The sequence below is a fragment of the Serinus canaria genome, chromosome 1A, assembly GCF_022539315.1.
Source record: "Serinus canaria isolate serCan28SL12 chromosome 1A, serCan2020, whole genome shotgun sequence".
Classification (NCBI taxonomy): Eukaryota; Metazoa; Chordata; class Aves; order Passeriformes; family Fringillidae; genus Serinus; species Serinus canaria.
This window is the reverse complement of record NC_066314.1, coordinates 6,719,095-6,744,228: the sequence shown is the minus strand read 5'-3', so window position 1 is coordinate 6,744,228 and position 25,134 is coordinate 6,719,095. Positions and strand designations below refer to the sequence as shown.

At 48.4% G+C, this 25,134-nt stretch overlaps 1 protein-coding gene across 7 annotated transcripts in view; it reads left to right on the top strand.

Annotated features, from left to right (window-relative positions):
- FRMD4A (FERM domain containing 4A) overlaps positions 1–25,134 on the top strand; it is a 274,615-nt gene that overhangs the window by 127,992 nt on the left and 121,489 nt on the right. For 6 of the 7 annotated variants that reach the window (XM_050985247.1, XM_050985239.1, XM_050985234.1 and 3 more), the window contains exon 2: positions 19,081–19,146. In XM_050985247.1, coding sequence (XP_050841204.1) covers positions 19,081–19,146 — 66 coding nt within the window. Of the gene's footprint in view, positions 1–2,416; positions 2,513–19,080; positions 19,147–25,134 lie in introns of those variants that run through there. The other variant, XM_050985249.1, reaches the window with a different exon arrangement.

Genomic DNA, 25,134 nt, shown 5'->3' with positions numbered 1-25,134 from the left:
GCTCTGCTGCCTCCAGACTGGATGTTTGCTACCAGGGTGTGTTGTTTGGGTAGTGCCAGCTCCAGAGACTTTGTGAGATTATGGAATTTCCTTGAAGAAAAAGACTTGCTGCTGCTGCTGCTGAATTATAACTGGGAAATTTGGTGAGGAATGTGCATGAGATGAATTACTTTTTTACCAGGGAAAAAAAAACAGATCTGGCCACTTTTTCTAGGAAAGAAGGGTGCAATGAATAAATGAGAGGACCTGGGGCAAAACCCTTGTCCAGTTCTGGGGAATAACCACTCTTTCTGGTTGAGTAATCATAATCAGCTCTTGGCAAGGACATACTCCACTGTCTTTCCACATTATAAGAAACAGCTCCCATTTCTAAGTTCTAAACTGTTAAGTCCATCAGGTAACTGGAGGATCTTATCTTCACTACCCATGAGCAACATTTGCCCAAAAGGATGTCTTAACATTTCCTTCAATAATGGGAGATATTCCTGCTACATTTCCTTTATTCATCTTCACTTAGACAAGTAACTTTTTTTTTATTACAAAAGTTGCTTCATGTGGGAAGGTGATTTTTTCTTGCTAGTTCTAATCAGGGTCAGGACTAAATCACTGCTGGGGTTCATGCTCTTCTTCAGCACTGCAGACAGAACCTCCTTGAGATATGTTGTGTCCTCTGCTGAAGAAAAGAGAAACAGAGCATTTGGGAGGCAACTTGAAGTTTCACTTTTTTTCTGAAATTAGCAGGTTTAAAATTCCAGGAGGTTTTGCAGTTTGTGTTCTGGTGGTTTGCCCCTCGGCAGCTGGATGTACACGTGGATGAGATGCACCCATAAATCCACAATCTTTACCCTTGCAATGGAGCCATGGGCAGCCTGCATTCCCTGGAGAAGGGATGGATATCTTTCTTTGCTGCTTCTTGCCCCCCTTACCTGACCTTGGGATTGCCTCCAGAGCAGGGCTGGGCCACCTCAACTACTTGATCTTAACCCTCAGGAGCCAGAGGTCAGAACTGCCTCAATATTTACCCCTTTAATCAAAGCCATCCCCTTGGGTGGAGTGAGCTGGGGGGGTGAGCCTGCCTGGGCTGCATTCACAGCTCTGTTTATGCCTGTGCCCTTAAAATCAGGAGAGGGAAGTGTGCTCTGCTCTAGCATTTGGTTGTTGTATCCCGAAGGACTTTGCAGCCCACTGGCCCCTTTATGTCCAGAGAGTACATAAAGACTCATGGTCTTGACTTTGAGTCTGACACCAAATCAAAGTCAGCATCACTCCCAGTTAAAATGAGACATTCTGCTCCTTCACCACCACCATGGCAGGAGAGTGACTTTGTCATCTTTGTCATCCTTCTGCAGGGCAAAGAGAGAAATTCCCTGTATCCCATGTAAGCTCTAGATCCACCCTCACCATGAGCATCCTCGTGGTGGCAGGAATGCCAGCTGAAAACAAATGAAGTTTGTGTGGAGCTCACCTCCACACCTCCCCTCCCAAAGCAAACCTCTCCCAGCCAGTCTGCTCCAGAGCATGGCACAGCAGCTGCCTCTGGTTTTTACCCAGTGAGAATAACTCCAATCCCAGAGAGAAAATCCTGATGGAGGGGCAAGGCAGTGGAACAAGCCAGAGCTTTAACCACAGGCGTGGCTGCTTCATGGTGTGGGTGCTTCATGCTGTGCATGTTTAAATCAATAAATCAGCCCTTTTTGGAGGCCCACACATACTGTCTTTCTTGACTGATGCAATTATTTAATAGTGATACCCTTGCATGAGGGCTACTGTACTGCAATGTGCAGAGATGTTCTATTGCTGGGCAGCATCCCCACTCTTTTACACCATCACGAGCTGCACCCTTCACCCAGCCAGGACCAGGGTGGGAGGGAGGCTGCCCTATTTTCCAGGGCTTCAGCCTGGCAGGAGCTGCTCTGTATCCAGCCCCACGGGTCCTCGGGCCCCGGGGCTCTGCTCGGAGCATCCCCGCTGCTCTCGCCTCTCTCCGTTATCATCCCAAGGTGTGCACGCGTGGCCAGGGGGGTGAACACCGCCGCCCCGAACCCTTTCTCCCCTTTTCATCCCTTCATCCTCCTCCCAGAGGCGAGGGGGAGCCCAGATGTTGGCAGGCCCGAGCCAGGTTCATCTGTTTCACATGACCCAGCGCCAACTGCTGCTCGCTGCCCTCCTCCCTCCTTCCTCCTCTTTCCTCCCCCTCCTCCTCCTCCTCCTCCCTCCCCGGCTCCAGCCTCGCAGCCTCGCAGCGCGGCAGCGGCCGCGCAGCAGCCGGGCGCCGGCGGGCGGGGAAAGGGAAGAAGAAGGGGGAAAGGAGGGTTCCGGCATCCCGGCAGGGAGGATGGGACGGCCGTAGGAGCGGTCGGGAGCGGAGGGCAGGGCCGCGCATCCCGCGGCGGTGGGGCGGCGATGGATGCGGGGCGGTAGAGCCGCGGCCTGGAGACGCGGTGCGGCGGGGATGCGCTCGTCCCGGGCTCGGAGCTGAGGGGCCGCCGGGGCCGCCGAGGCAGCGGAGAAGGTAACGGGGTCTTTGTCTGGCGAGGGGAGGCGAGGCGAGGCGGGCCGGGGCTCCCCTTGCAGCCCCGGCCCCCGGGGAAAGCCCAGCCGCAGTGTGCGGGCTGCTCCACGCCCCCTCCCTCCATTTACCTCAAACGGAGAGAAATGTGGGCAGCAGCTGCTTTGCCTGTCCTTTCAAAAAAAACCATCCCCAGCCCCAGAGGGATTCGGTGGGCGAGTAACGGAGCCGAGCGCGGCGGCGGGGGAAGGAGACGGTGTGTGGGGGGGAGAAGCCGGTGCTGTGATTCCTTCCCCCCTTCCCGAGCAATCCGGCTGCCTGTCCCCACTGACTGCCAAGATGGACTGCTCCTTCCCTCCCAAATGGCTGCAGCAAGTTTAATGCAGAGCCGGGGGCTTCGCTAAGGGGAAAGCCCCCGGCTTGTTTTTCCTTTCCCATGCGCACCTTTTCCTGAGTCGGGAATAGAAAAGTTGCTCCAGATTCAGGGCTGGAAAAGACAAATGTGCATAGCTCTGCTTCCAAACTGTGCCCGTACGGGAGTGCATCTGCACGCCCTGCAGACTGCTCGGCGTAAGGAGGGTTCTTGGCCGCATTGTTACCCGCTGGCTGCTGGGGAGGGCAGCAGAAAAGTTGTTTCAAACCTCTCCATAAAATTTCCAGGAGAGACAATTGTTTCTAATAATAGCCCTGGCAGCGGTTTAGCAATACAGCACACACAGATGCGGAGCTATCTAGCAAATCTCTCGCAGGCAAGTGAGGTCGCAGGGAAAGCTGAACTCCCAGCTTGTTGGTTTGGTTTGGGATTTTAGAACGTTGTCCTGAACAAAAACGCCGGCACCGCTCGCCCTTCCAGCGGCGAAGGGGGTGTGGTGCCTGTGCCGGCGCGCTGCACTTCGTGGGCTCGGCTGAACCGGGCTTTCCCCGTGCCTCGGGTATCGGGAGAGGCTGGATCCCGGCTCTGCCCAGCTCCAGCTGGATATCGGGGGGTCTCGGAGCCGCTTCCCTCCAGATTGGTGCCCGGGGGCTGATGCGCATCCTCCCCCATGCATGGAGGGGTCTGTTACGGGAGAGGGTGTCTATGCCATCTTCCCTGCCTGGAACTGCCTGCCAGGCACCAGAGAATTCCCGAGGGAGCTAAACCCCTCCAGCTGATCCCTTTCTCCCTGGGGTGATGGCAGGGGGCCCGCTGGGGGGCTGCTGCCTGTGCTCTCACTTGGACCATGATGAGCCCTGGCCGGCTCAGAGCTGCTGGGCTCGACCCTCCTGGCACAAGTTACAGGCAGGCTGTTCTCTTCCAAATATTAATGTTTGGAAGGTGGTTTTAAGCATCAGTGCCAGGCAGGTATGTGCCACACTCTGCAGGAGGGTGAGCTCCTTGTGGGGTGGTTTCTGCAGCCCAGCTGTGCTGCTGAGCAAGGGGCTGTGGCAGAAGCATGAGAAGGCAAGGATTTATTGCTTCTTGGTACAAGAGGGGGTATTTTGAAGGGTCTTCAGCTCAGTACCACCTTGTGCTGCTGCTAAGGTCAGCTGTGCCCCTCAGAGGACCAGACAGGCTGAAGGAGTTGGCATTGCCCATCCATCATGCAGTGTGATCAGTTTCCACAGAAGGGAGAAGTGCACCAGTGGAGCAGAGCATGTGGATTTATGCACGTGAAAAATAAGCATTTTGTTCTTCAGTGAATTTTTCTTCTAAATGCCCAGGCTAAAAATATGGGATCTTTCATCTTGAGCATAGATGCACCAGTGAGCCACTCACAACCCTTTTGGGCAAGCTACTCTTGTCTCCTTGTAGACTGTTTCTGGTGGTCCTGTTGTTGCATGTCTGAAGTGGTTATTGCATTAAAAATGCAACTTGATATTTGAAGATGCCTGTGGTCACAGCATTGGGTTGCTCAGAGCCCTACAGCAGTGCAGCATCACTTGGTGCAGAGAGATCCTGTCAAACTGTTTAGCCAGGTCAAGAGCTTCAGCTAGTGCACTGGGTGCTGTTAAGAGGGACATAAGCCTGGGGAAGACTTCCCAAGTCATGGAGTCTAGTCCCACACATCACAGGTAGTAAGAGTGGTACATATCCCCTTGGTTGCTACTGTACTGTGTAGTAGCAGAAGGCTTGAATCAGTCTTGAGTGAGGCTTAAGAGCAAAGCCAAAGTAAAACTGCAGGTGTGGATGAAAGAGAAAATGCTTTGTTAGGGAGAGCTGGAAAGGGGCTGGGGAGTCACTGAAGTCTGAAGCTGCAATCTGTTAGCACTGTGAGGGAAGGGTCATGCATTGCAAGGGGGGGGGGGGGTGACACGTGGCAAGGTATTAAGGAGAGTGTTGATCCAGCATTAACCAAATTTGGGGTCAGGGCTTAGTGGTGTCCCCTGAAGAAGCAGAAGGGCTCTGTATGACCCATTTCTTGTGAGCTGGATTGCTGGGACAAGCAAAGGCTGCTGTGATGCATAGGGCAACTTTCAGATCTCAGGAAGCTTGGGTGTCTTTTACTCAAAACTCTGTGTTTGAGGAAATCAAGGTTTCTGCTACTCTTAGCTGCACCCAGAATCTCCATCTAGGTGGGAGCCATATCACAAATGCCCATCTCTTGGGAAGCTGGGGGGATGTGCTATGGGGTCAGCCATAAGAGCAGGTAACTGTGGCTCCCAGGGATTCCCTTGCTTCATCACAGGATGGGGTGCACAGCTGGCTCCCAAGGTCACTCAGCAAAGCCAATCTCCAGCCATCCTTGCTGGCTTGCTCCTTCCAGCAGCTGGAGGAGAGAATTGCCCTGCAGCCCCAGTGCAAGCAGAGCACGGCAGCCCAGCAGGCAGCAAGGTCTGACAAGGTTAAGCTGTGATGGAATTGCTTGCAAGCCTCCTCCAGCTCCAAATCCCAGGTTGTCCCAGCCTCTCTCAGGTTCCCTAAGCTAGCAGTGCATTGCCCAGCATGGCCTCAGGGACCACTGCAGCTGACAACATCCACTGATATTTCTTCTGCCCCCAGACTTATAAAAACTCAATCCCTAGCCCTCCTGTAAATCTCAGTATGTGCCATGTCCTACAAAGCCAGAATTTGGTGAGGCTGCACAATGAGCTGGAGCCCCTGTCTTCTTTTCTGGGGATGAACCTTGTCAAGGACCAAAAATGACTTTGATTGCCTTTCTCTCTGATCTGACGCTGAGAAGGGACCCCAGACAGATATTTGATCAGTTCTGAGCTTCTGGGAGCACTTTCATGTTGATGAATTGCAAGCACACAAGTTTTGATCTTGTCTCCTCTGCTCCAAGTCACCTTTGCACCCCACCTACTCATGAGTCGATGTCAGCCTGAAGATTTAGTCCTTTACTCCGTGCCTGGGTTTGCCTGTAGTAGGCTGCCTGCCAGAAGAAATAGAAGACCCTGATGTACCTCCCCTTCCCAGTGCACCTCTGCTTCATGGCTGTGTGTTACTCCTCTGAGGCCCCAGGTCTGCTGTCAGATGCCCTGGGTGCCTCTCTGTGGGGTGAGGTGGGACTTCAACCCTTGCCCGGCCTTAAAGTGGAGAGGAGGCCAGAGGAGCTGGAACCATTTGATTTCCAGTGCCACCAACAATGTTTTTGTTTACAGCCCACTTTGCTCCTTTCCTCACAGATAGATAAGACTTCTGCTTTTGTCTTGAGCTTCTCTGGGACATTTTCACATGGTGTGGAACAGTTGCTGTGTCCCCACACTCAAGAAAAGATCACTAGTGGGTAGCTAAATTCTCTTTTCACCCTCTGCCTGCACTGGTGGGATGAGGTGTGATTTAGTGGAGTAATCTTTGGGAAAAGTCAGTGAGGCAAAAAAAGAGGTAGGCAAGTTGACTTTTTGTTACTTAAATTCACTGTAAAAAGGTCCAATGAAAATATCCTGGAAAGCTGCAAACCAAAAAGAGGTTGATATTCCCATTTTGGCTAGAGAAATCCTTTTGTATGTACACTTTGACACGTAATGCCTAACAGTTTGACAATGGCTGTTGGGCCTGCCAACCCACTAGGCTCAGGCTCTAGTGTTTAGATTATTTATTTATTTTTCTTCTTAGAAGTCTCCAGATCTCCCAATCAAAATAAACCCACCCTTGTTTGGGTTTCCTGGCGGTGTGTGGCTGCAGCTGTACCACACACACTGTAAGCACTGCTGGCATCCCATCCTTCCCAGCTGAAGCATTTCATGCAGGGAACTGCTTTGCAACTAGTGGAGCAGCCACGGGCTGACCCTGGGTTTCTGCAGGGCAAGCAGGGGATGGAAAGTGCTGTATCAAGTGAGCAGCTTGGAAAGGCAGCATAAAATCTGAAGCTGAAACGTGGCACCTGTCCTAGAGAGGAGAGTGTGGATTGAGCTTTTTCCACATTAAAAGATGGTTTTGTCCTTGCTGTGCATGGGGAATGTCTGTGCTAGCTGCCCCCACCCAGGGGTTTGTGAAGACACTCATCATCCCAACACGTGGCTGCCACGTGTGTGCTCACACACTCATTTCCTGGTGCAATGGGGCACACAAGGGGACAGGGATGATTTAGGGGATGTGTAATCAAACACAGTGCTTCCTTTGTGCACACACACATCCTCCCCCAGCGTGGAAGCATGCTGGAAAATAAATCTGGAAGGTGACTTCCACTGTCTTCTGCAACTCTGAACTGCAAAAAGAGAAAACAGTTATATCTGAAGTGGCCTGGTCTCCCTGGGATGCTTTGCATCCCTGCTGGGGTGGTTATGCAGTCAATGGAGGTGTCACTTGGGCTTATGCTGCAGGAGGTGGTGGGAATGGGAGAAGAGGCTTGTTCCTCAGCAAGACCAGGGAAAACTGCCAGGAAGCACCAAGTCTGCTTTGCCTCTGTGTTGCACCATGGAATGTGCCTTCTGAATTGCTCTGGGAGTGCTGATGGCAGTTCTGGGGGAAATCTGCACATCCAACAGTGCTGGGCTGTGTCCTCACTTTGTCAGTCCCCTGTCACAGGCACAGCTGGCTGTGTACATGGCAGAAGGCTGCTCCAAAATGGATATTGAACCTATTGAATCCTTGGAGCTTAGGGCTCAGTGGTATCAGATTCAGCTGCTGAGTGTGCAGGCATTGCATCAGGCTGTTCCCTCTTCTCTTCCTCCTTAACTCTTCTGCATCGATTCTTCTTAGTCCTAAAGAGCTGCTGAGTTTAGTTCCAGAAAGGAACATCCTTCCCTGGCTCTTAAAAAGCAGAGGCATATGGTAAAAAACAGGTTTGTTTGGAAGTGTTTATTTCAGGTCTCTCCTATGCAGAGGTTACAGATTGTCCATATTTAGTATGTCATGATGCAGAGATGACCTGGTCTTGCTGCACCAATAGCCAAAGAATTCTCATTACAGGTGGTGCAATATCCTGGCTTTAGTCAGGCTGTGAATGGGGGTATAAAAGCACAGGCTGTGTCCTGAAAGTAGTTTTCCCTGCTTGAGCCCTGAGTGGGGCTAGTCTGAGCTCTAGTCCTCCCCAGAAACACAAGTGTTCAGCATCAGGAGCTGTCAGGGCTGGAGAAGGCAGGTTGGACCCCTTCATGTCCCTCATCCAGGTGTGCAGGCAGAGCCCTGGGAGATGTCCCAGCCCTGCAGCATCCCTGCTCAGCAATGGATGCACTCAGGACAAAGTGGGAGCAGAGAGCATCAAACCAGACTTGTGCAAGCAGGACTGGTTTCTGCAAACACCTGCATCTCTGAGGATGAGTCATCTGAATGTGCTCTGCATCTCAGCCCGTCCTGCCTGTGAAACCCAGCTCTGGGGGATGCTGCCCACCCTGCACTGACCCTGTCAGCTGCTGCTGCTCAGGCAGAGCTGCTGGCAGCTGCCCAGCCTGGGCACAGCCACAGCCCTGGCTGTCGACATCAAGTGTGTGTCAGACTTGCTGATTAGCAGTGGCTGGAAACAACCTGGTGACATATTTTCCCACTGGAAGCATATCAGTTCTTGGAGTGTTATTCAAAACAAGAAGGGGAAAAAAAACCAACAAAACCAACAGTTCTGTACACAGATTAACATTTAGCCTTTTTTTTAGTTCTTTCACATCTGGAGTGACTTTTGTAAGTGTGTTTTCTGTTATGTGCTATATAGAACACTGCTCAGTGCTCTCCCTTGACCTGCTCTGTTACAGCACCTGAGTGATGCAGTGCCCAGTGCCTTGGCTCCATTGATCAGGCTAGCACCACTCACACCTCCCAAGGCTCAGTGATACAGTCAGTACAAAACACCCAATGAGCACTAAAAGGACACTTCAAGCCATAAATCTTAATTTGTCCTTTAGAAATATTTCACATGTACTATCACTTCCACAGCCTTGGGTCACTTTGGTCATCTTCCTATGAACCCACATTGATTTTTTTTTCCTCTGGCAAATCACATTAGTTTCAATAGCAAATAAATTGTCCTGTTTTCTTCTATAACTAAACAAAACCTCCTGTGAATGTGTTCCCAGAAGACTTGGATGCTCTCATGTAATTACACCCTGTCTGCATGCACAAACAAATGATATCTGGAACATTTTGCTGAAAGTATGCCACATTTCAAGTGTTAAGCTGTACAAAAAAATTTAAATTTTTTATGTGTGTTTAAAAGGAATTTAACACATCAGGTGTAGGAGAGATTAACAGACATGATAATACCTTTGGGAAAAATAATAATAATAATACCCTGTTGCCATGTACTTTATTGCCACGTGGTCATTATCCTATGATGAGTCACAGTGCTTGCTGCAGAATATGGTAGGGAATGAACCAGAAGGTGACCAGGAGTCCCTGCAAAGAAGTTGATGTGACTTATAAAGGCTCATTGGTAAAGGATTTCCCTCATAGATAATTTACATCATTTTCCCTTAGATCATGCTGTGCCCTTTGTGCACAGCAAACTGGGTGAATACAGAGCTCTTCCAGAGGAAGCAAGACCCTTCCAAGGCATATCTTGGTTTTCTTGAAGCACAGCTATGCTCAAAAGTTGCTGAAGCACCTGTCCCAGGACCACTCTGCTTGTCCTTGTGCAAAGACACCAGAGATCCTTTACCCTCTTTCCCTCTGGGCCTCCCATTTTAGCTCTGCTGTTGATTTATTTCTTTGGGCTGCATCAGGGGCTGGCAACCCAAATGATGGATCACAGCTCTCATATGCAAACATGGGCTGATACTGCAGAACTTGCCTTAGAGGGATTATTATCCAGAAAGTAAGTTCACCCTGGGGGAAATACAACAATAAAAGATCACCAAATAAAGGTGTTCACAGAGTTTGGCTGAGCTGAGTTGGATCAGGAGAAGTTTATGTACAGGGCAAGTTATTTTGGGTGTTAACTGGAAAGTTGGCAGCAAGGAGGATTGTCTACCTGTTGTCTTATTAACAGAGGTATGAGAGGGACTATTTTTTGCAATGTTTTTTTATTGTGATAGTGGCAGTTTTTCAGTCTTTGGGCATTCCTTTGTCATGCAGAGGAATAGCAAAGTCTGGATGAGCAGTCCCAAGGTCTGTAAGGTGGGATGAGGCTGTGGGCTGCCCTTGCCATTCCACTTCCCATAGGATGCAACCCTTGGCTGTAGTGGTTTCATATGGATCCAGTATTTTCACCAGACCTAAAGATGCCCTAAATGTGAACAGCTCATCATCTGCTCTGTAAGAAGTGATGGAATTCTGAGCAGGACTGCAGCTCTTCCTGTCTCACCAGGTCTTGGTAGTGGCTCCAGGCAGAGCTGATATTCCAGGTCTGTGAGGCTCTGCAGGGAAGTCTGTTGGGAGAGGATGGAAGCCCCATCCCCTGACTCATTTAAAACTCATCTGCCTGACAGTGCTGCCAGTAGGGAAGAGCCCCAAGCTGGTGGGAGGAGGAGCAGCTGGGCTGCCTCTTTTGCACTGTTCTTTATTTATTACCTATTTCCTTACCCATTGGTTGGTGCAGCCAGCTTGCTGCACGTGCAGAAAGGCTGTAGGAGAAACATGGGCTTCCCAAGTAAAAGTGGAGGAGACAGCTACAAGATCCTAATTTGAGGCAAAGTTTTAACAGCTTTGGCATGTGCTTAACCTAAAAATGCTGGCCCCCAAAGCAGGTGACCATGTTGAACCACCTGCACAACTGACCAGCTGAGTCAAGGTTTATCAAAACACACTTTTGCTGTGTGCAGAAGGTGTTTCAAATCTGTAAGGTTTAAGACATCTGTGACCAGTGAATACTCTATACTAAAAATAATAAATAATACTGAAGACTGTGTAACCTCCCTGTGGTCAGCTCCAGAGCTCAGAAGATGCTCTGACCAACCATATCAAAACTCCTACACTCTCCTGCCTTGTAAATAGTGGGGAAAATTCTTGGAAGCTGGTATATTTTTATAGTGGCAAATGGTTTATTTCCTTGCCAAGAAAGGGAAGGGACGGAGTTACACTGGCGAAGGAGTCAAACATAGTAAAAATGCATTGGGAATGTCCTCTCATCCTGCCTCAACATCAGAGGGCAGGGAGGCTGAAAGAATTTCTGCTTCCCTTTGTATTTGAACAGATTTAGATCTGTATTATTTTCAAGAAAGAAAACAATACGTGACCTAAACCAGCCCAGCCTCCATTCTGGTGAGGAAGCCGGTCTGTCCAGGAAAGGACTCTCTTATCTCAGGATATAACTGAAATCAGGCCATTGGGGCTGGCCATGCTCAGAGCAGTAATTCAGACATCTGCTGGGTAATGCCCTGCTCGGTTTAAACGCGGTGCTGGAATTAGATTTCATTCTGACTACACGGCTGAAGCACCAAGTGTTTTGAGGTTAAGACGCGGCGTTCCCGGCTTTAGAGTTCGCCTGAGAGTTATTGCTTGATGTTGTAAATGGACTTAAGGACCGTAGGAGACGGTTTTTCATTTCAGCCCTGATACAGTAAGCCACTTAAACACTTGCTTATGTCACACTGAAATAAAGGGGATTTATGGACACAGCTATGGGCTTTGCTGAATCAGAGCATTTTTGCTGAGTGCTGTTTAGGGGAAGCATGAAAAATAACCTGTGCAGATGTCCCTGGGTGATGCCGAGCCCGAGCAAGGCTGGAAAGCGCTGTGTGGAGGAAGCGAGGAGCCCCTGGGCAGGCCAGGAATTCTTTTGTCAGCTCCTAAGACAAAACAGGGAAGTCACCAGGTCACTCAGCCTGCAGCTCGCCTTAATTTTTCTCCCATCGCTCCGTGTCGGCATCCACACAATGGCTGGGTAGCGCCATCCGTCCCAGTGGTGCTTCCGACAGGGTGACACCGTGGCTGACACTGTCCCACCTCCCTTCTCCAGGAGGACTCTTGCTTTCTAATTACTGAAGCTGTTCTCCTCTCTCCTGACAAATGTGTGTTTGCAGAAATCGTCGCACCACTTGATGCCACCCCTCTGAAACACATCCCTGTGCAGATCCCCTATGCAGTGGGTAATGTCAACACCACTCCCTTCCTGTGGGATAGAAGAGGGTTTTAAGAGCTGTATCTGTAACCATGGTTTTGACAATGTTGCCTCTGTTCACTAATCCATTGGAGAGGACATTAATTTTTCAAGGAGTGGAATAGAGAAGCTCACAGGGAAAGCCAAAGGCCTCACACACGATACGTTCCTCTGGTGCTATCAAACCTGTGGGAGGTGCTGCATCATTGTCAGCTTCTGTTTTCTGCCCAGTCAGTCCAGCTGTGGGCTGTGTGTATTTCACAGAGCCTCAAAGCACTTCCATAGCAGAGAAAACCACACTGCTTTAGAAGGTGAGGTCTGGTTATGCATCAGCCATTGGCTACTTCTCTTCATATCACCATCGTCCATTCTACAGCATATTTCTGTGGCCTTTCTTCTCAGCTTCAAAGCTCCATTTGCCACCAAGTTTCCTTGTAATGGAATACTTTAAAGGTTGTTCCAGTTTATTTGAATATGCAACATCTTGGTTTTCTTACCAAAGTACTGCTAGAAGGTGACAGATGCCTGAGAATACAGCTGGGATACCCTTCCCAGGGGAAAAAACAACTGGCTCACAGCTAACCTCTTCTGCTCCAGAGTACCAAATAGCCTTTCCCATAAGAAATAAAAGCATGAACAAATTTGAATGAAAAAGTGCTTAATGGGCACACACAAAAAGTGTCTAGTGAGTTCCTATTTCTTCATACCCAGTTTGTGGAAGTGTTCAAGGCCAGGTGGGATGGGGCTCTGAGCAATCTGATCTAGTGGGTGGCATTCCTGCCTGTGGCACAGGGGTTAGAACTAGATGGTTTTTAAGGTCCCTTCCAACCCAAACCATTCCATGATTCTGTACTGCTTATTTCAGAAAGCTCAGCTCATGTTCTGAACTGCATTGCTGACCTTGGCAGACAGGACAGGCTACATGGACCTCTGCTCACAAGCCAGGAGTAAGGGGCCAAATTAAAATCATTTTTCTGCCTCTTAAAAAAAACAGTAAAACAAACTATTATTCATCATTTATCTAGGAAAGACTTGTGGAAATAAATAGTGGAAATGAGGACAGTATTGAGAAATAACAGTTTCTCCTGACTCTCTCACATCCTCAGAGCTTCAAGCCACTGAGGCACAGGTGCCTCAGATATTGCCCATTTTAGTGAATAGGAAGAGCAGGGAAATGAGTATTTGTGAGGGCTTTGGGCTTGGACCAGAGGATGGCATAAGCAGTGCTGCAGACCATGGTGATGTTCTCACCCATGCAGGGCAGTGGGCAAGTCCCACGGCTGGGACAGGTGAACCAGATTTGCACCAAGTTATCTTCCTCCTCTTCATTAGGTACCTTTTCCATTGAGTCACACCTAAAGGACCAGATTTAAGCATTAGAACAGGCTTTCCAGGGAAGTGGAGTTACCATCCCTGAAAGTGTTTGAAAAAGCAGTAGGTGTGTCACTTCACAGTATGGTTTAGTGGGCATGATGGTGTTTGGTTGGAGGCTGGGCTTGGTGTTCTTGGAAGACTTTCCAGCCTTAATGATTCTATGATTCTATGACTGCAAAAACAAGCAAACCCCAACGGCAGAGCCCAGCCAGTGCTCCTCCTCCTCCTCCTCCTCCTCCTCATGTCCCCTCTCCCAGGTCCCCATCAAGGATGAGCCCCATGCTCAGCTCTTCACACTCACAGCCATCCTCATCCCAGCCACCATCAGTAACATTTATTAGGTGCAGATGCAGACCAGCAGTGGGGAGGATGCTCTGCAAACACATGACATAAAAATAAAGATAGTCCATTCCTCCAGAGTCTAGAAGTGTGAGTGTAGGACAGGAGACACAGATGGACGCAGGCACATGAAGAGGCAGTGCTGGTCAGTGCTACAGGCAGCTGCTTGCCAGACTGGCCCCAGTTCAGCAAAGTGAAGTGCTGCCACATGTGCAAAGCTGTGCAGATGTCAAAAACACACTGCTTTTCCTCCCTCTCTCTCTCAACAAGCTTAGGAGTTGCCAGGATGAGAAGGTGGTAAGAAGTGGTCAAGTGGGAGCAGGATGTTTAATCTAAGAGTTTACTGTAATCAGTGGGCTGTCATCTCTCTCTATCTCCTTTCAGCAGCTCTGTCCAAACAGTGGACAGAGTGACACAGATTTTTATGGATTCAGCACAGTAATTGCCTCCAATTATAATTTCTGATGTGATTCAAGGAAGAAAACGCTGTATTCTTCTTTATTCCTGCAGTCACCAGCTAATGAAACGTGCCACAGATATTTATAGAACTGACATTGTAAATAGCATTTGCATTTGATGCCTTTGAGTTATTTAGTGTGACAGTGCTTTCACCAGGAGGGGTTTTTTTCATTCTGAAAGGGAAAGGTTCTCTTTGGAGCTGTTTCCTCCCATCACCTTGGCTGTTTGTGTTGGATGGAGCAGCTCTGTGGGCACTTGTGATAGTTTAGTGACAAAGTGTTGGGTGTACAGGGATTAGCTGAGCATTGTGAAGGTTTTGGAGCTGTGTCACAGACAGTTTATAGGATTCTCTGAGACAATGTTTGAGTTACAGTGAAGATGAATAGAGAGGAGGGCAATCATCAGAGCACTTCATGGCACAAAGCAAAATAAGCACCAGCCTGCCTTCCCTAGGAAACCCGTTGTGTAAATATTTGGGTAGAAGCCTCCAAAGGAGATTTAAAGTCTTGTGATAAAGGTAACTAAAACATCCTTTCCTTGGGAAAAACAGCTGCAATTCAGATGATCCCATGAGACAGATTTCCTTTTTCTAGCATCTCTGTATTAGAGTAAACAAATGTATATGTCAGGACTTGCTGTCACTGATGGACCTCAAAATGTTTTGCAAAGTTCAGGATCAGTTTTGTTGTCCTGGAGGTGCAGAAGCCAAGGAGCAGAGAAAGAATGCATGACCTGTGTATAGTCAGCCCTCCTGCAGACTACTCCAGCTCCTCAGCCACACAAACACATTGCTTCAGGACTTCACGTGCCTTAAAAGCAGTATCTGTGTTTGGGTATTGAAGATATATTATCTTTACACACTCACATGTATAAATGACAGAGCATTTTAAAAGCGCTCATGCTCAGTTCTTCAAGCTCTTGGGGGGTCATGCTGCATGTGCAGGCACTAAAAGAAGTGGCAGATTTTCAGAAAAAAAATGTGAGTTACTGAGCTGTTTTGGGTGGGGAAAAAATGTGTTCTGCATTTTGGTGCAAAGTTTCCATCTGAGCTCGTGTTAAGTGTGGTCCATGAGATGCTCATGGCCCATATTCACACCCAGTGCGTGCAGCTTGCTGCCATATGGGTGAACTGTTAGCACTCAGGAGTGTGTAACACACTCCCACCTCTTCACATGTCTTGAGAAGCCTTGGAAATCTGAGGGGTTGGTGTGGATACAGCATCCTGGCAGAGCTGCAGCTGAGTGAGCAGCAGGGATAGCCATGGAACTCCACTAGGAGCTGTCTCACCTCTCTTGAAATGTTTGAGTGTTCTCTCTGCCTTTGAGCATCAAGGGCATCTCAGCTGTTAGGCTGAACTTGGCTTTTTGATTTCTGGAGTTAGGGGAGAGGGGTCTTCACCTCCAGAAGGAAAGTGGGGGACTGTGTTTGTACAGGAAATCTCACTGAGCTCACTGTGAAAACCAGGGCTGAACTCCCCTGTTTCCCTGCCACATCAAGTGTTCCCCTCTTCTGTCAGGAAGTCTGGTCAACCAGTGTTTCTTGTCCCTTGCTGGGATTTTGCTTTTTCAAGGTGAAGGAAAAGCTATGACTTGGTGTCTCTTTAGTTCAAGTTCCTCTTAGCTTAGTTCTCCCTGTCCTTCTCTGGGTAAGAACCTTGGGAAAGGAGAACCTCAATTCAGTCCTGTGGTCTCCCTCCCTCCATCCAAACTCTGGTACTCAGCTCATTTTGGTGACCTCCTGCTCCCATCCATAGGGCTTTGGTGTTGATTTCCCTTCTCTGATTGCACATGGAAGCAGAAAGCATTCCCTGACTGGTCTTGCAGGAGCCAGCCACAGCCCCATGCACGGCAGAGCAGCAGATAGTGCAGAGCAGCCAATTTGCACAGTGTCAAAGGCAGCATCTTTTACCCAGACAGGCTGTGCTAAATCAGGGCCTTCTTGCTGTGCTTTGAAATGCTCCTGTTCCTTGCTCTGACGAACTAGCAGAGTTTGTATTGATCCGACAATGCAGAAAAGCACATAATGTGGGCTTCAGACACCTGGTGGAATAATAAAACAGAGAGGAGGGAGGGCAGGACCATCATATTTTAGCTTGTATCAAGTAGGAAGCCTGTCTCTACCTTCTTTTCTTTTCTCTTGGAAAGCACTGCTCATTTCTAAGGCAAATGAAAAGCCTCATGGCTGGAGAAAGGAAATGCGGTAGCAGATCTCCAACCTGTGGACCTGCTGAGCTTCAAGGGATGTTCATGAAAGGCCTTTCAATTAGTCAACCATCATGTGCTGCATTTCAGAGCTTTGCTTTATTCAGATATTTATTCATGTTCCCAGCCGTTTGCATTTGGGATTTCTTTTAGCAGTGGAAGCACTAAGGGGTTATGAAACTCCGGGCTGGAAAGGCACAGAGAGCTAAAGAAGCTCTGCATGGGAAGCAAGTGCTTTGCTGAAACACTACAGCACAAAGTCAGACATCTCAGAAAATGTTCCCTCTTCCCCCTTTCACCTTCTTTTATTCATATTTCAACTTTGCTATAGCCTATGGAGCACAACACACAAAGCAAAACTATGTTCCCGTCCCTGCCATCACCACAATGAACTCAATGCTTTATCTCTTGCCTTGCATAAACTCATATTAAAGCTGGAATATCAGTGCATATTCCCCATCTTGGAGATGCAGTGGATATGTGACAGTAAGAGAATGAGGGAGATGTCAAAGCACAGCTCAGGCACTCAGAGTTTTATCTGCTGGGGAAGCCCAGTGAAGGAAGGTTGTGGCTCCCCGTGCCTGTGTGAATGAGACCCACACAACTCTTCCAAGCAGGAGAAACCATTGCAAAGCCCTTCTGTGAGCCTCTGGCATGGTTTTACAAGTGAGCTGAAAGCTGTTTAATAGTGAAAAATCTCGCTCACCAAGTAACACACCTTAGGAGAAGTCTTATTTTGCATAACATTTCTTACTGGAGGAAATTCTCATAAGACAATTTATTGCCATGGCGGTAACTGGTTGACATTTATGAGAAGCCTTGTTTTACAAGGCTTTCCTTTGGCTGCAATGCCAGAGCTCCAGTTCTGCTGATGGAAGAAGAGGAGGAAAGTGATGTTATTTGGCATGCAGGATAGAGGCGCATTGATGTGAATAACAAAAAGGGGTGAATAACAAAAATTCTGCGTGAATTGCATGGGATTGTGCCTTCCAGAATTGTCAATTGTGGATGAGTTGAAGGGAAAAGTTTGACAGAAGTTTTCTCATAATAAACTATGCCTCTTCAATGGCCAGCTTAAGGTTCAACAGAGTTGTTGGAATACTTGAATCTTTGTTTTGCGGAAGGGGCTGGGGGGGACTCGTTTCAATCTGGTACCAGGAAAAGGAGAGATAGATGTGGAACAGAGCTGTTAAGAGGGAGGACAGAAGCACCTAGAAGAGGCTGATGGGCTCCTGTGCTGAGAGATAGCAGGATGAAGGTGATGCTGCTGGAGATGGCTGAGGTTGCAGATCAGGTGGCAATGGCCACACAGTGCCGGGAATCTTGAATGGGCAAAGCTGATGGTGGAGCATCCACCACGGCCTTCTGCATGCCACCACATCCAGCCCCATCAGCCGCAGGGGCAGCTGATTTTTAACCCACAGAGCTGAAGCAGAAAGCTGAGCTGTCCTCAGTTAACCCCCCAAGCACACTTCCCACTCTCTGCAAGGCAGCTTTGTGTCAGGGGCTCAGCTTGGCACTGGTGGGAAGAGGTGATGGATGAGGGCAGGAATGCCTAGGATGCTGCAGCACTTGTGTCTCCAGCAGCCTGCGACCACTTCCCACCAGTATCCTGTGGACTCTCTGCTCCCTTTTGGTGATACTTTAGGACTCACCATGGCAAGCAATATTATTAAATTGAGCTAGGGATCCATGCAAAGCACAGAAAGATGCCTTGGCTGCAGGTGGTGAGTCCCTGGGGGGCTAAGCTGAGCTCTGGGGCTGCTCTGGGTCTGTGCCAATGTGGGTCCAGGTGTGCGTGAGTGTTGTAGGGTGAGCCCACACTGGGGGGGCTGCTTGTGTGCTGCCTAAGTCGTGCTGAGAAAGGGATTTCCAAGAGCCAAAGAGGCTTAAGGCTGCCCATATCCCATTAACAGATAGTGGGATTGTGCCTGTCTCTGAAGGGCTTTGTGGGACTGAGCTGGGCTCTGTAACTCTGCAAAGCACCGTTGCTCCTCACTCACGGTTCTCTGTGCAAGAGAGGGCTTGATGCACTGTGCAGGAGTTCCCTCACATCACAGCTCATTTATTTCTTAATAAATGAAATTGGTCCAAGGACCCCAATTTGTGGACCTTGGAAATCTCATATAAGCTTTGTAGACATAATAGTTTTATTGATATTATTTGCTAACTGTTGTAATAAACTGCTGGTGAGGAAGCACCTTTGGACCAGTACAGTACCTTTGGAAATACCTTTTGACCAGATGTCAGAAGTGGCTTCTGTGGTACATCCTAAATAGCATATTCCAAGTAGGACAAGCCCATTTCAGGATTCAGGGCCAAACAAGCACCTGGTACCACTCCAGGGAGCAGCATCAGCACAGCCCAGGGAGGAGCCTGGTTCCACAGTCCCTGTGGCATGGCTGGATCACGGCTGTTGAGGGGCTTGGGGAAACTTGCCTGGATGTCTCCTCTGCCAGCTAAGCCAGCTGCAGAGCTGGAGGCCTCAATATGAAACATCAGGGCCCCTGTGCTGCAAACCTGCCCCCACTGTCCACACTGGAACACCCTCCTCCTGGCAGCTGCATCCCAGCAGGCACCAGACACTGCTCCATGACAGCTACCAGGGTGGCTTTTCTTTTCCTCCTTCCAGCCTTTTCTTTGCCCTGATGCCAGAAGAAAGGGGATTAATTTAAAAAGAAATAAGTAAACACAAACCAAAAGGATTGCATCAAGTGAAAGGCTCCAAGTTGTGTTGGGGGAAGGCAGCAGCCACGTGCTGAGCTGTGACTCCAGACACCCTGACACATGTTCCTCTTCTCCCTTGCAGATGACAGAGGGTCGCAGATGCCAAGTGCACCTCCTTGATGACAGGAAGCTGGAGCTCCTTGTTCAGGTAGGAACTGCACATTTCATCATTGATAGTTTGCTACAGCCATGGGTTTTCACCAGGGTGGGGAGAGTAAAGGTTTTCAGCTGGTTTTCTCAGCAGCCTCACGCTGTGATTGCCTGCAGAGCTCAGGGGAGCTGCAGTAGGGCTGCCTGGGAAGGATCTGCAAAGGCATATCTGTGGGAAGGACTAATTCAAGACATGTTTTTACTTTATTCTGTGCCAAAACTGTCCCAATCCCTGCCAATGAGATAGAAAAGCACCTCTGGTCATTTTTGACACTGTTATTATATCTCTTAACTATGTTTTTGAGGCACTGCTTAGCTATGAGAAATGCATTGCATCTGCTTAAAATACCTCCAGCTTCTCTGCTTGCCATCCTAAATTGCTGGGCTCCATTGCTGGGCTCCACACCAGAGGGGATTGTGCCCGTGCTCCCACCTGCACTGGGAATTGTGGTTGGCAGCAGAAGATGCTGTGGTGGTCATGCCACAGGCAGGGATTTCTTGTAGGTTCGTGTGTCAAACACATGTATGTATTAAAATTGGTCCACATTCCATCTGCTTTACTTTTTACTTTTGAAAAAAAGAAGGAAGACTGGAAACAATGAGAGTCTGGTGGTGGCTTTGTAAGGAATGGCTGGTGAAAGCTGTAGCATCCTACACTTTCCTGACAATTTTGGCTCCTGTCTCAGAGATCCCCAATGGGTTAACAGCAGGAATTAGAAGAATGTCTTTCCTTTTACAAAGGCTTCCACAGGCAGCCAAAGCATCAGGAAATGAAACTTCCCATAGCACCCAAATGCCCTGGCTACAGCTGATAAGATGGGAGGGGGGGCAGGATCCTGCCCAGCACCTGAATGGGGATGGCTGGAGGGGACTTGAATCACAGGAAGCACGTTCAGCCTCACGTTATGGAAAGTTGCTTAAAAATACCATTACAAAACTGTTAATGGGTAATGGTTTTACAGCACATAGTGATCTAGGAGGTGAAGTCCCTCAGCTGCCCCTACACACAGGGTGTTACAGAGTGCCTGGATAACCATGAATCAGGACAGGGGTGGAACGGGAACAGCTAAATCAGGATGACTAATTAAAACAAAACACCAAACCAATGGTCTCTGCATAGGCTGCACCAAGTTCTCCGATGTTTTGCAGCTGGCTGGGGGGAAGTTTAGTCACCTTCATCACAAGGACACAGCACTTGGCTTCCTGTGTCATCTAAAGGCCTTTTCTAATTTTTCTTAGTTCAATTAAAAATTAAAATGGACTATTGGAGAATAGCTCTGCTAAAGCACTGCTTGGTGTATTAATAATCACAGCTTAAAATATACTGCAGGAAATCTATGAGAGCTGCCCTGGCCAATCTACTTATTTGGGGTTTGATCAATGACACTAAAAAACCACAGGAGGATGACAGCCAAGGAGGCTGGTGTGGGAAAACCTGTCCACTTCCAAGGGAGCAGAAATGGTGTCATGTGATATTATGTTTTTCTAAGTGTTTGATCACACCTTCAGTGGAATTCCTTGTAATCAATAGAGGAAGCAAATTGCTCTGTAAATCACACTAACTAGTTTGCAAGTGACCCATGGTTGAATTTTATTAGTACAACAAATCGTTTTGCTGTTTTCAAGTAATGTGTGAATGGGGGAAGCCTGGGAGGGTGATGATGAAAAATTCATGCCCAGAAAAAGCAGTAACCTCTGTGGCATGCAGGACTCAGATATCTGAGTTCCCCTATGCTCCCATCTGTAGAGGAATATCCACTGAGGCATCTCAAATGCTTTTCTGGCTCAATGACAATGCTGTTAGGTAGCTTCCAGTCAGGGTGAAATCACTTTTGGGTGGAGCAGATGAAGAGGAAGGTGGATGGTTTGGACTTGAGTATGTCTCCAGTATTGATTGTCTTTGCAGACATGGACCCAACACTTTTGTCTGCCTGCCTATAAGGCACAGGCAAAGCCCCCAGCATTGGGAGGTCCTGGAGCTGCTCCACTCAGCAGGAGTGGGCTGAGGTTACCCAAAGAGATGAGCAGCTCTTTGTCCCAGTGGACTGAGCTCCCTCTGAGAGCAACATGCACTTTCCTTGGGGAAATCTCACCAGCTGACCCATATTGTTTGTGTCTTATCATGAGATTTCAGATAAAAATTGTTTTGTAAGTTCTGAGCACCGTTGTTTTTATTAGTGTTACCTTATCTTGTAGCTGAATTGAACTGGAAGCTGTAAATAAAGTTCTCATCCAAGCCCAAGCTTCTGGCTATCACTTCAAAGCTGTGTTTTTCTGTGGGTGTCTTGCCATGGGCTGGAACAGAGGGCTGGTTTGCTGGGTTTTATCATGAAAGAGGTTCCTCTATAGCTTTGTTGGGCCTCAAGATCTAGACCTGCATTGGCTTGAATTGCTCAGGAGCCAGTCTCTTAAATTCTCATGTGAAATTTCCTCCTATACACCAACCTCAGCCTTTCTTGGAAGCTCTTCTACTCCTGTGAGAGTTTAGGAAAGAGCACTGGTAATCAGTAAATTTGATTTCTCTTCACAGGTGAGATCAAAATAACAGCCTAACCTGGATCTGGCTTTACATCACCTTTCAGTGCTTGTGTGTGTGATATCAGGTGCTCTGCCTGGAGGAGGGTTCAGGGATCCTGCTGCTGTATTTTCATAGAATCACAGAATCACAGAAAGGTTTGGGTTGGAAAGGATCTTAAAGACCATCTAGCTTCAATCCCCCTGCCTTGGGCAGGGCCACCTTTCACTAGAACTGAGTAAAGAATTTTTTCCTAACACCTAATCTAATTCCCTCCTTTTTTTTAGTTTAAAACAATGGCCCCTTTTCCCATCTCTATCTGCCCATGGAAAAAGTAACTCTCCCTCTTTTTAATATGACTCCTTTAAGTACTGGAAGGTTGCAGTGGGGTCTCCCTGGAGCCTTCTCTTTTCCAGGCTGAAGAACCCCAGCTCTCTCCTCTTTACTTCATGGGAGAGATGCTCCAGCCCTCTGATCATTTGAAACATATCAATTGTTGGGTAATGAGGGCCATACCCCAGGCTGCAGGAGGACAGGGAGTAGAATTGGTGCTTCTGCTCACAGGAGTCAGCAGTGGCTCAGTGTGACAGCTCTGCCAGGCCAGATTGAAACGTTTCAACACCACAAATTCCCTCCCAAAACTGCAAAAACCCCTCTGACAGGCCACACAGCTCTTGCCAGTTGGACCCACCAGGCACATAGGTTTTATTTGCATTACTGTCCCCCAAAAGTGAGATTTTGGCTCAGAGGCAGCATTTATAACCCCTTCTGTGAATGTTGGCTTGCTTCAGTGCTGGCACATAATGCAAGGGCTTGGGGTTACCATCATCAGGAAAGAGATCCTGGCTTTACTCAAAGGGTCTTGACTCAAGTCTTGTCCTCCCAAGTCAAGCAGCTGTAGAGTGGTGCAGCAGCAGCTAAGGAAAAGCAGAAACACAGGCTTTGTGGATAAAAGAAAACCTTCCCCAATGTGTTTTGTCAGATAAATGCTGAAATTTAGAAGGGCTAATCATAAACAGAGACAGAGGAGGATCATATGGAAATCTCTTCCTGAGGGTCTGAAACTCAAAGGCTGTTTGACTTGGGATTAGGCAGAAGAGTTGCATTTGGTGTGTGTTTCATTTGATAAATGCCTGTTGAAGATCTAGGGTGTGTGGCAAGTTTATACAGCATGGTTTTTTGGACAGTTTTTTCTTTCTGAGCAGGAGCAGAGTGTAGCTCCTTGGATCTTACAATCTGGGTTTTTTTTCCTGTTTCTGTTTGATGCATGTTTAGTTTCTAGCACAGTTCTTTTTTTTAAAGTGTTTGGCTTTATCCAGCTAATCTTTTTCAGTACATTTTCATACTTCTGGAAAATGGATTTCCTCCATTCCCCACTTGCAGCCTCCCTATCAGTTATATTATTTCCCAGTGACCATGTATAATTTGCCTGCTGCAAATGAAAGCTTTTTGTTGCTTTATTTAAAGACTTTTGTGTAATTGGCAATTCCTTCCTTTTCATGTGGATTTTATAAACATGGCTTTTTTTCTGGGATGGCTGAATCAGGCAGCCTGGCTTGATCCTGGCTCCTGCACTGGCTGGCTGTGCCTGTTATCTGACAGCAGCTCAGGCAACTGCCATCCAGAAGTGTTAAGCCTCCTAATTCTTTCTCTCTGGAGGAGCTATTGCAGAAATGATGATCATCTGAGGCTCGTAGCAGAGCTGTCTGTGGGGTCTGAAAGCTCTACAATTTGATTGTAGGAAATAACTGGGCAATTTGTTTCTGACCTTCTTCCTAGGAAGCCCTAAGTCAGGGAGAGACAGGGAGGTCAGCCCAGCCCGTAGGTATTTTGGTGATTATCCCACCTATATGTTCATGTGGACACTTCTATCTCATGGGAGATAGAAGTGTCCACATGAACATATAGGTGGGATAATCACCTATATGTTCATGCTGTTCATGGCAGCATTTCTATCTCCCAGCTGCCATGCAGGTGCATGCAGAAGCATGTGAGCAGTGACACCTGTACATGCACAGCCAAAATTAATGGGATGCACTGAGCATCCCTCTTGGTCTGGCTCAAAACCAGCTCTGCTTTCAGTGAGTGAGGAGTCTTGCAGGAGCCCAGGATTTGTTTGCAGTGTGCCTGCTGTGGTGCAGCATCTCATCCCCAGGAACCCCCTCCAAGCCAGACTGGGAGGCACTGGAGCTGTGAGCTGGCAAAGTGCCCCGTGGGCTGCTGACTCACTGCCACAAGGATGGCTGTCACCATGTCACCAGCGTGGCTGTCCCAGGGGGGATGCTCAATTTGGAGGACACCAGTGTCCCTCACTCCTCTGGGATCAGCCTCACTGGCATCAGCCTGAGGCTCACTGTCCTGGGAAAGCAATGACACCTTTTGAGAGCAATAGCTCCATTAATTATGGCTGGAGAGAAAATAAAGCAGTCTGCTCTCCCTCCCAAGAATCTGCTGGAGTTTTTGCAGCATTTTCAGTATTTCTCATGATCAAGAAATTGCAGTCCATGGAATTTTACCCATGTTTTCTTCCTCACTTCTGTATGCCAATGAGCAGGGTGGTTACCTGGGCTGCCACAGTGGAAAAGCTGCCAAGGATCCCCTTCAGGTGGTGCTGAGGCTGGCATCTGCCTACTTCAGAAGCTGCCTAACTTTGGATACAGGTTTTGCATTAGGACCAGCAGTATGTCCCATCCTCAGTGTGGATGGCCTCAGTCTCCCCAGGGAAGGCCACAATAATTGCAGAAGAATGGGGTCCAGCCCTGCTTCACTGCCAAAACTGGGGATCCTTCTGGAAACATCAGCTCCAGGGCTGATGCAGAAATGCAGCTGCGCAGCCCTGACCGTAAATGGAGATGTTTGGGTGCCAGTAGCTGTCCTTGCCATGCAGGAGAGGCAGCTCCAGTCCCTGCAGAGCACCAGGCTCTGCTCCAAAGGCATTTTTAACCATCCCTGTGGAAGGCAGTGGCAGCCAGTGCTGGGCTGGGAGTGAGCTCAGGGGTGAGTACAGCCCTGCCACCCCACTGCCCTCCCTGCACCCTTGCAGGAGCTGCCCAGTGAATGAATTCTTGGAGCTGTCTATAGGACATGTCCTGCTGGGCATGGAGAGCTGGAATGGGCTCAGTGATGCCCTTGGTGAGTGCCCAAGGAAGGATCCCTGCATCCCCTCTTCCCACCCAGCCTCTCCATGCCTGCAGTGCAGCAACAGGAAAATGTCCCTTCATACAAGGGCTCAGAAGTGATTTGATCACTGTCCTCTGAGTGGCTCTGAAGTTTGGTGCTGTGTTGCTCCTCTCCAAAATAAAAAAACCATGTTTTCTGTAGGGCAGAGAAACATCTGGAGACCAGGTGAACTTGAGTGGAGTTTTATACTAGGACTCTGTGAGGATTCAGTCCTTCAGAGAGAGAAAATGTGAAAACATTGAACTTGGATCATAATTTAACATGAGCTTGAGCTGAAGGGGGCTCAAATAT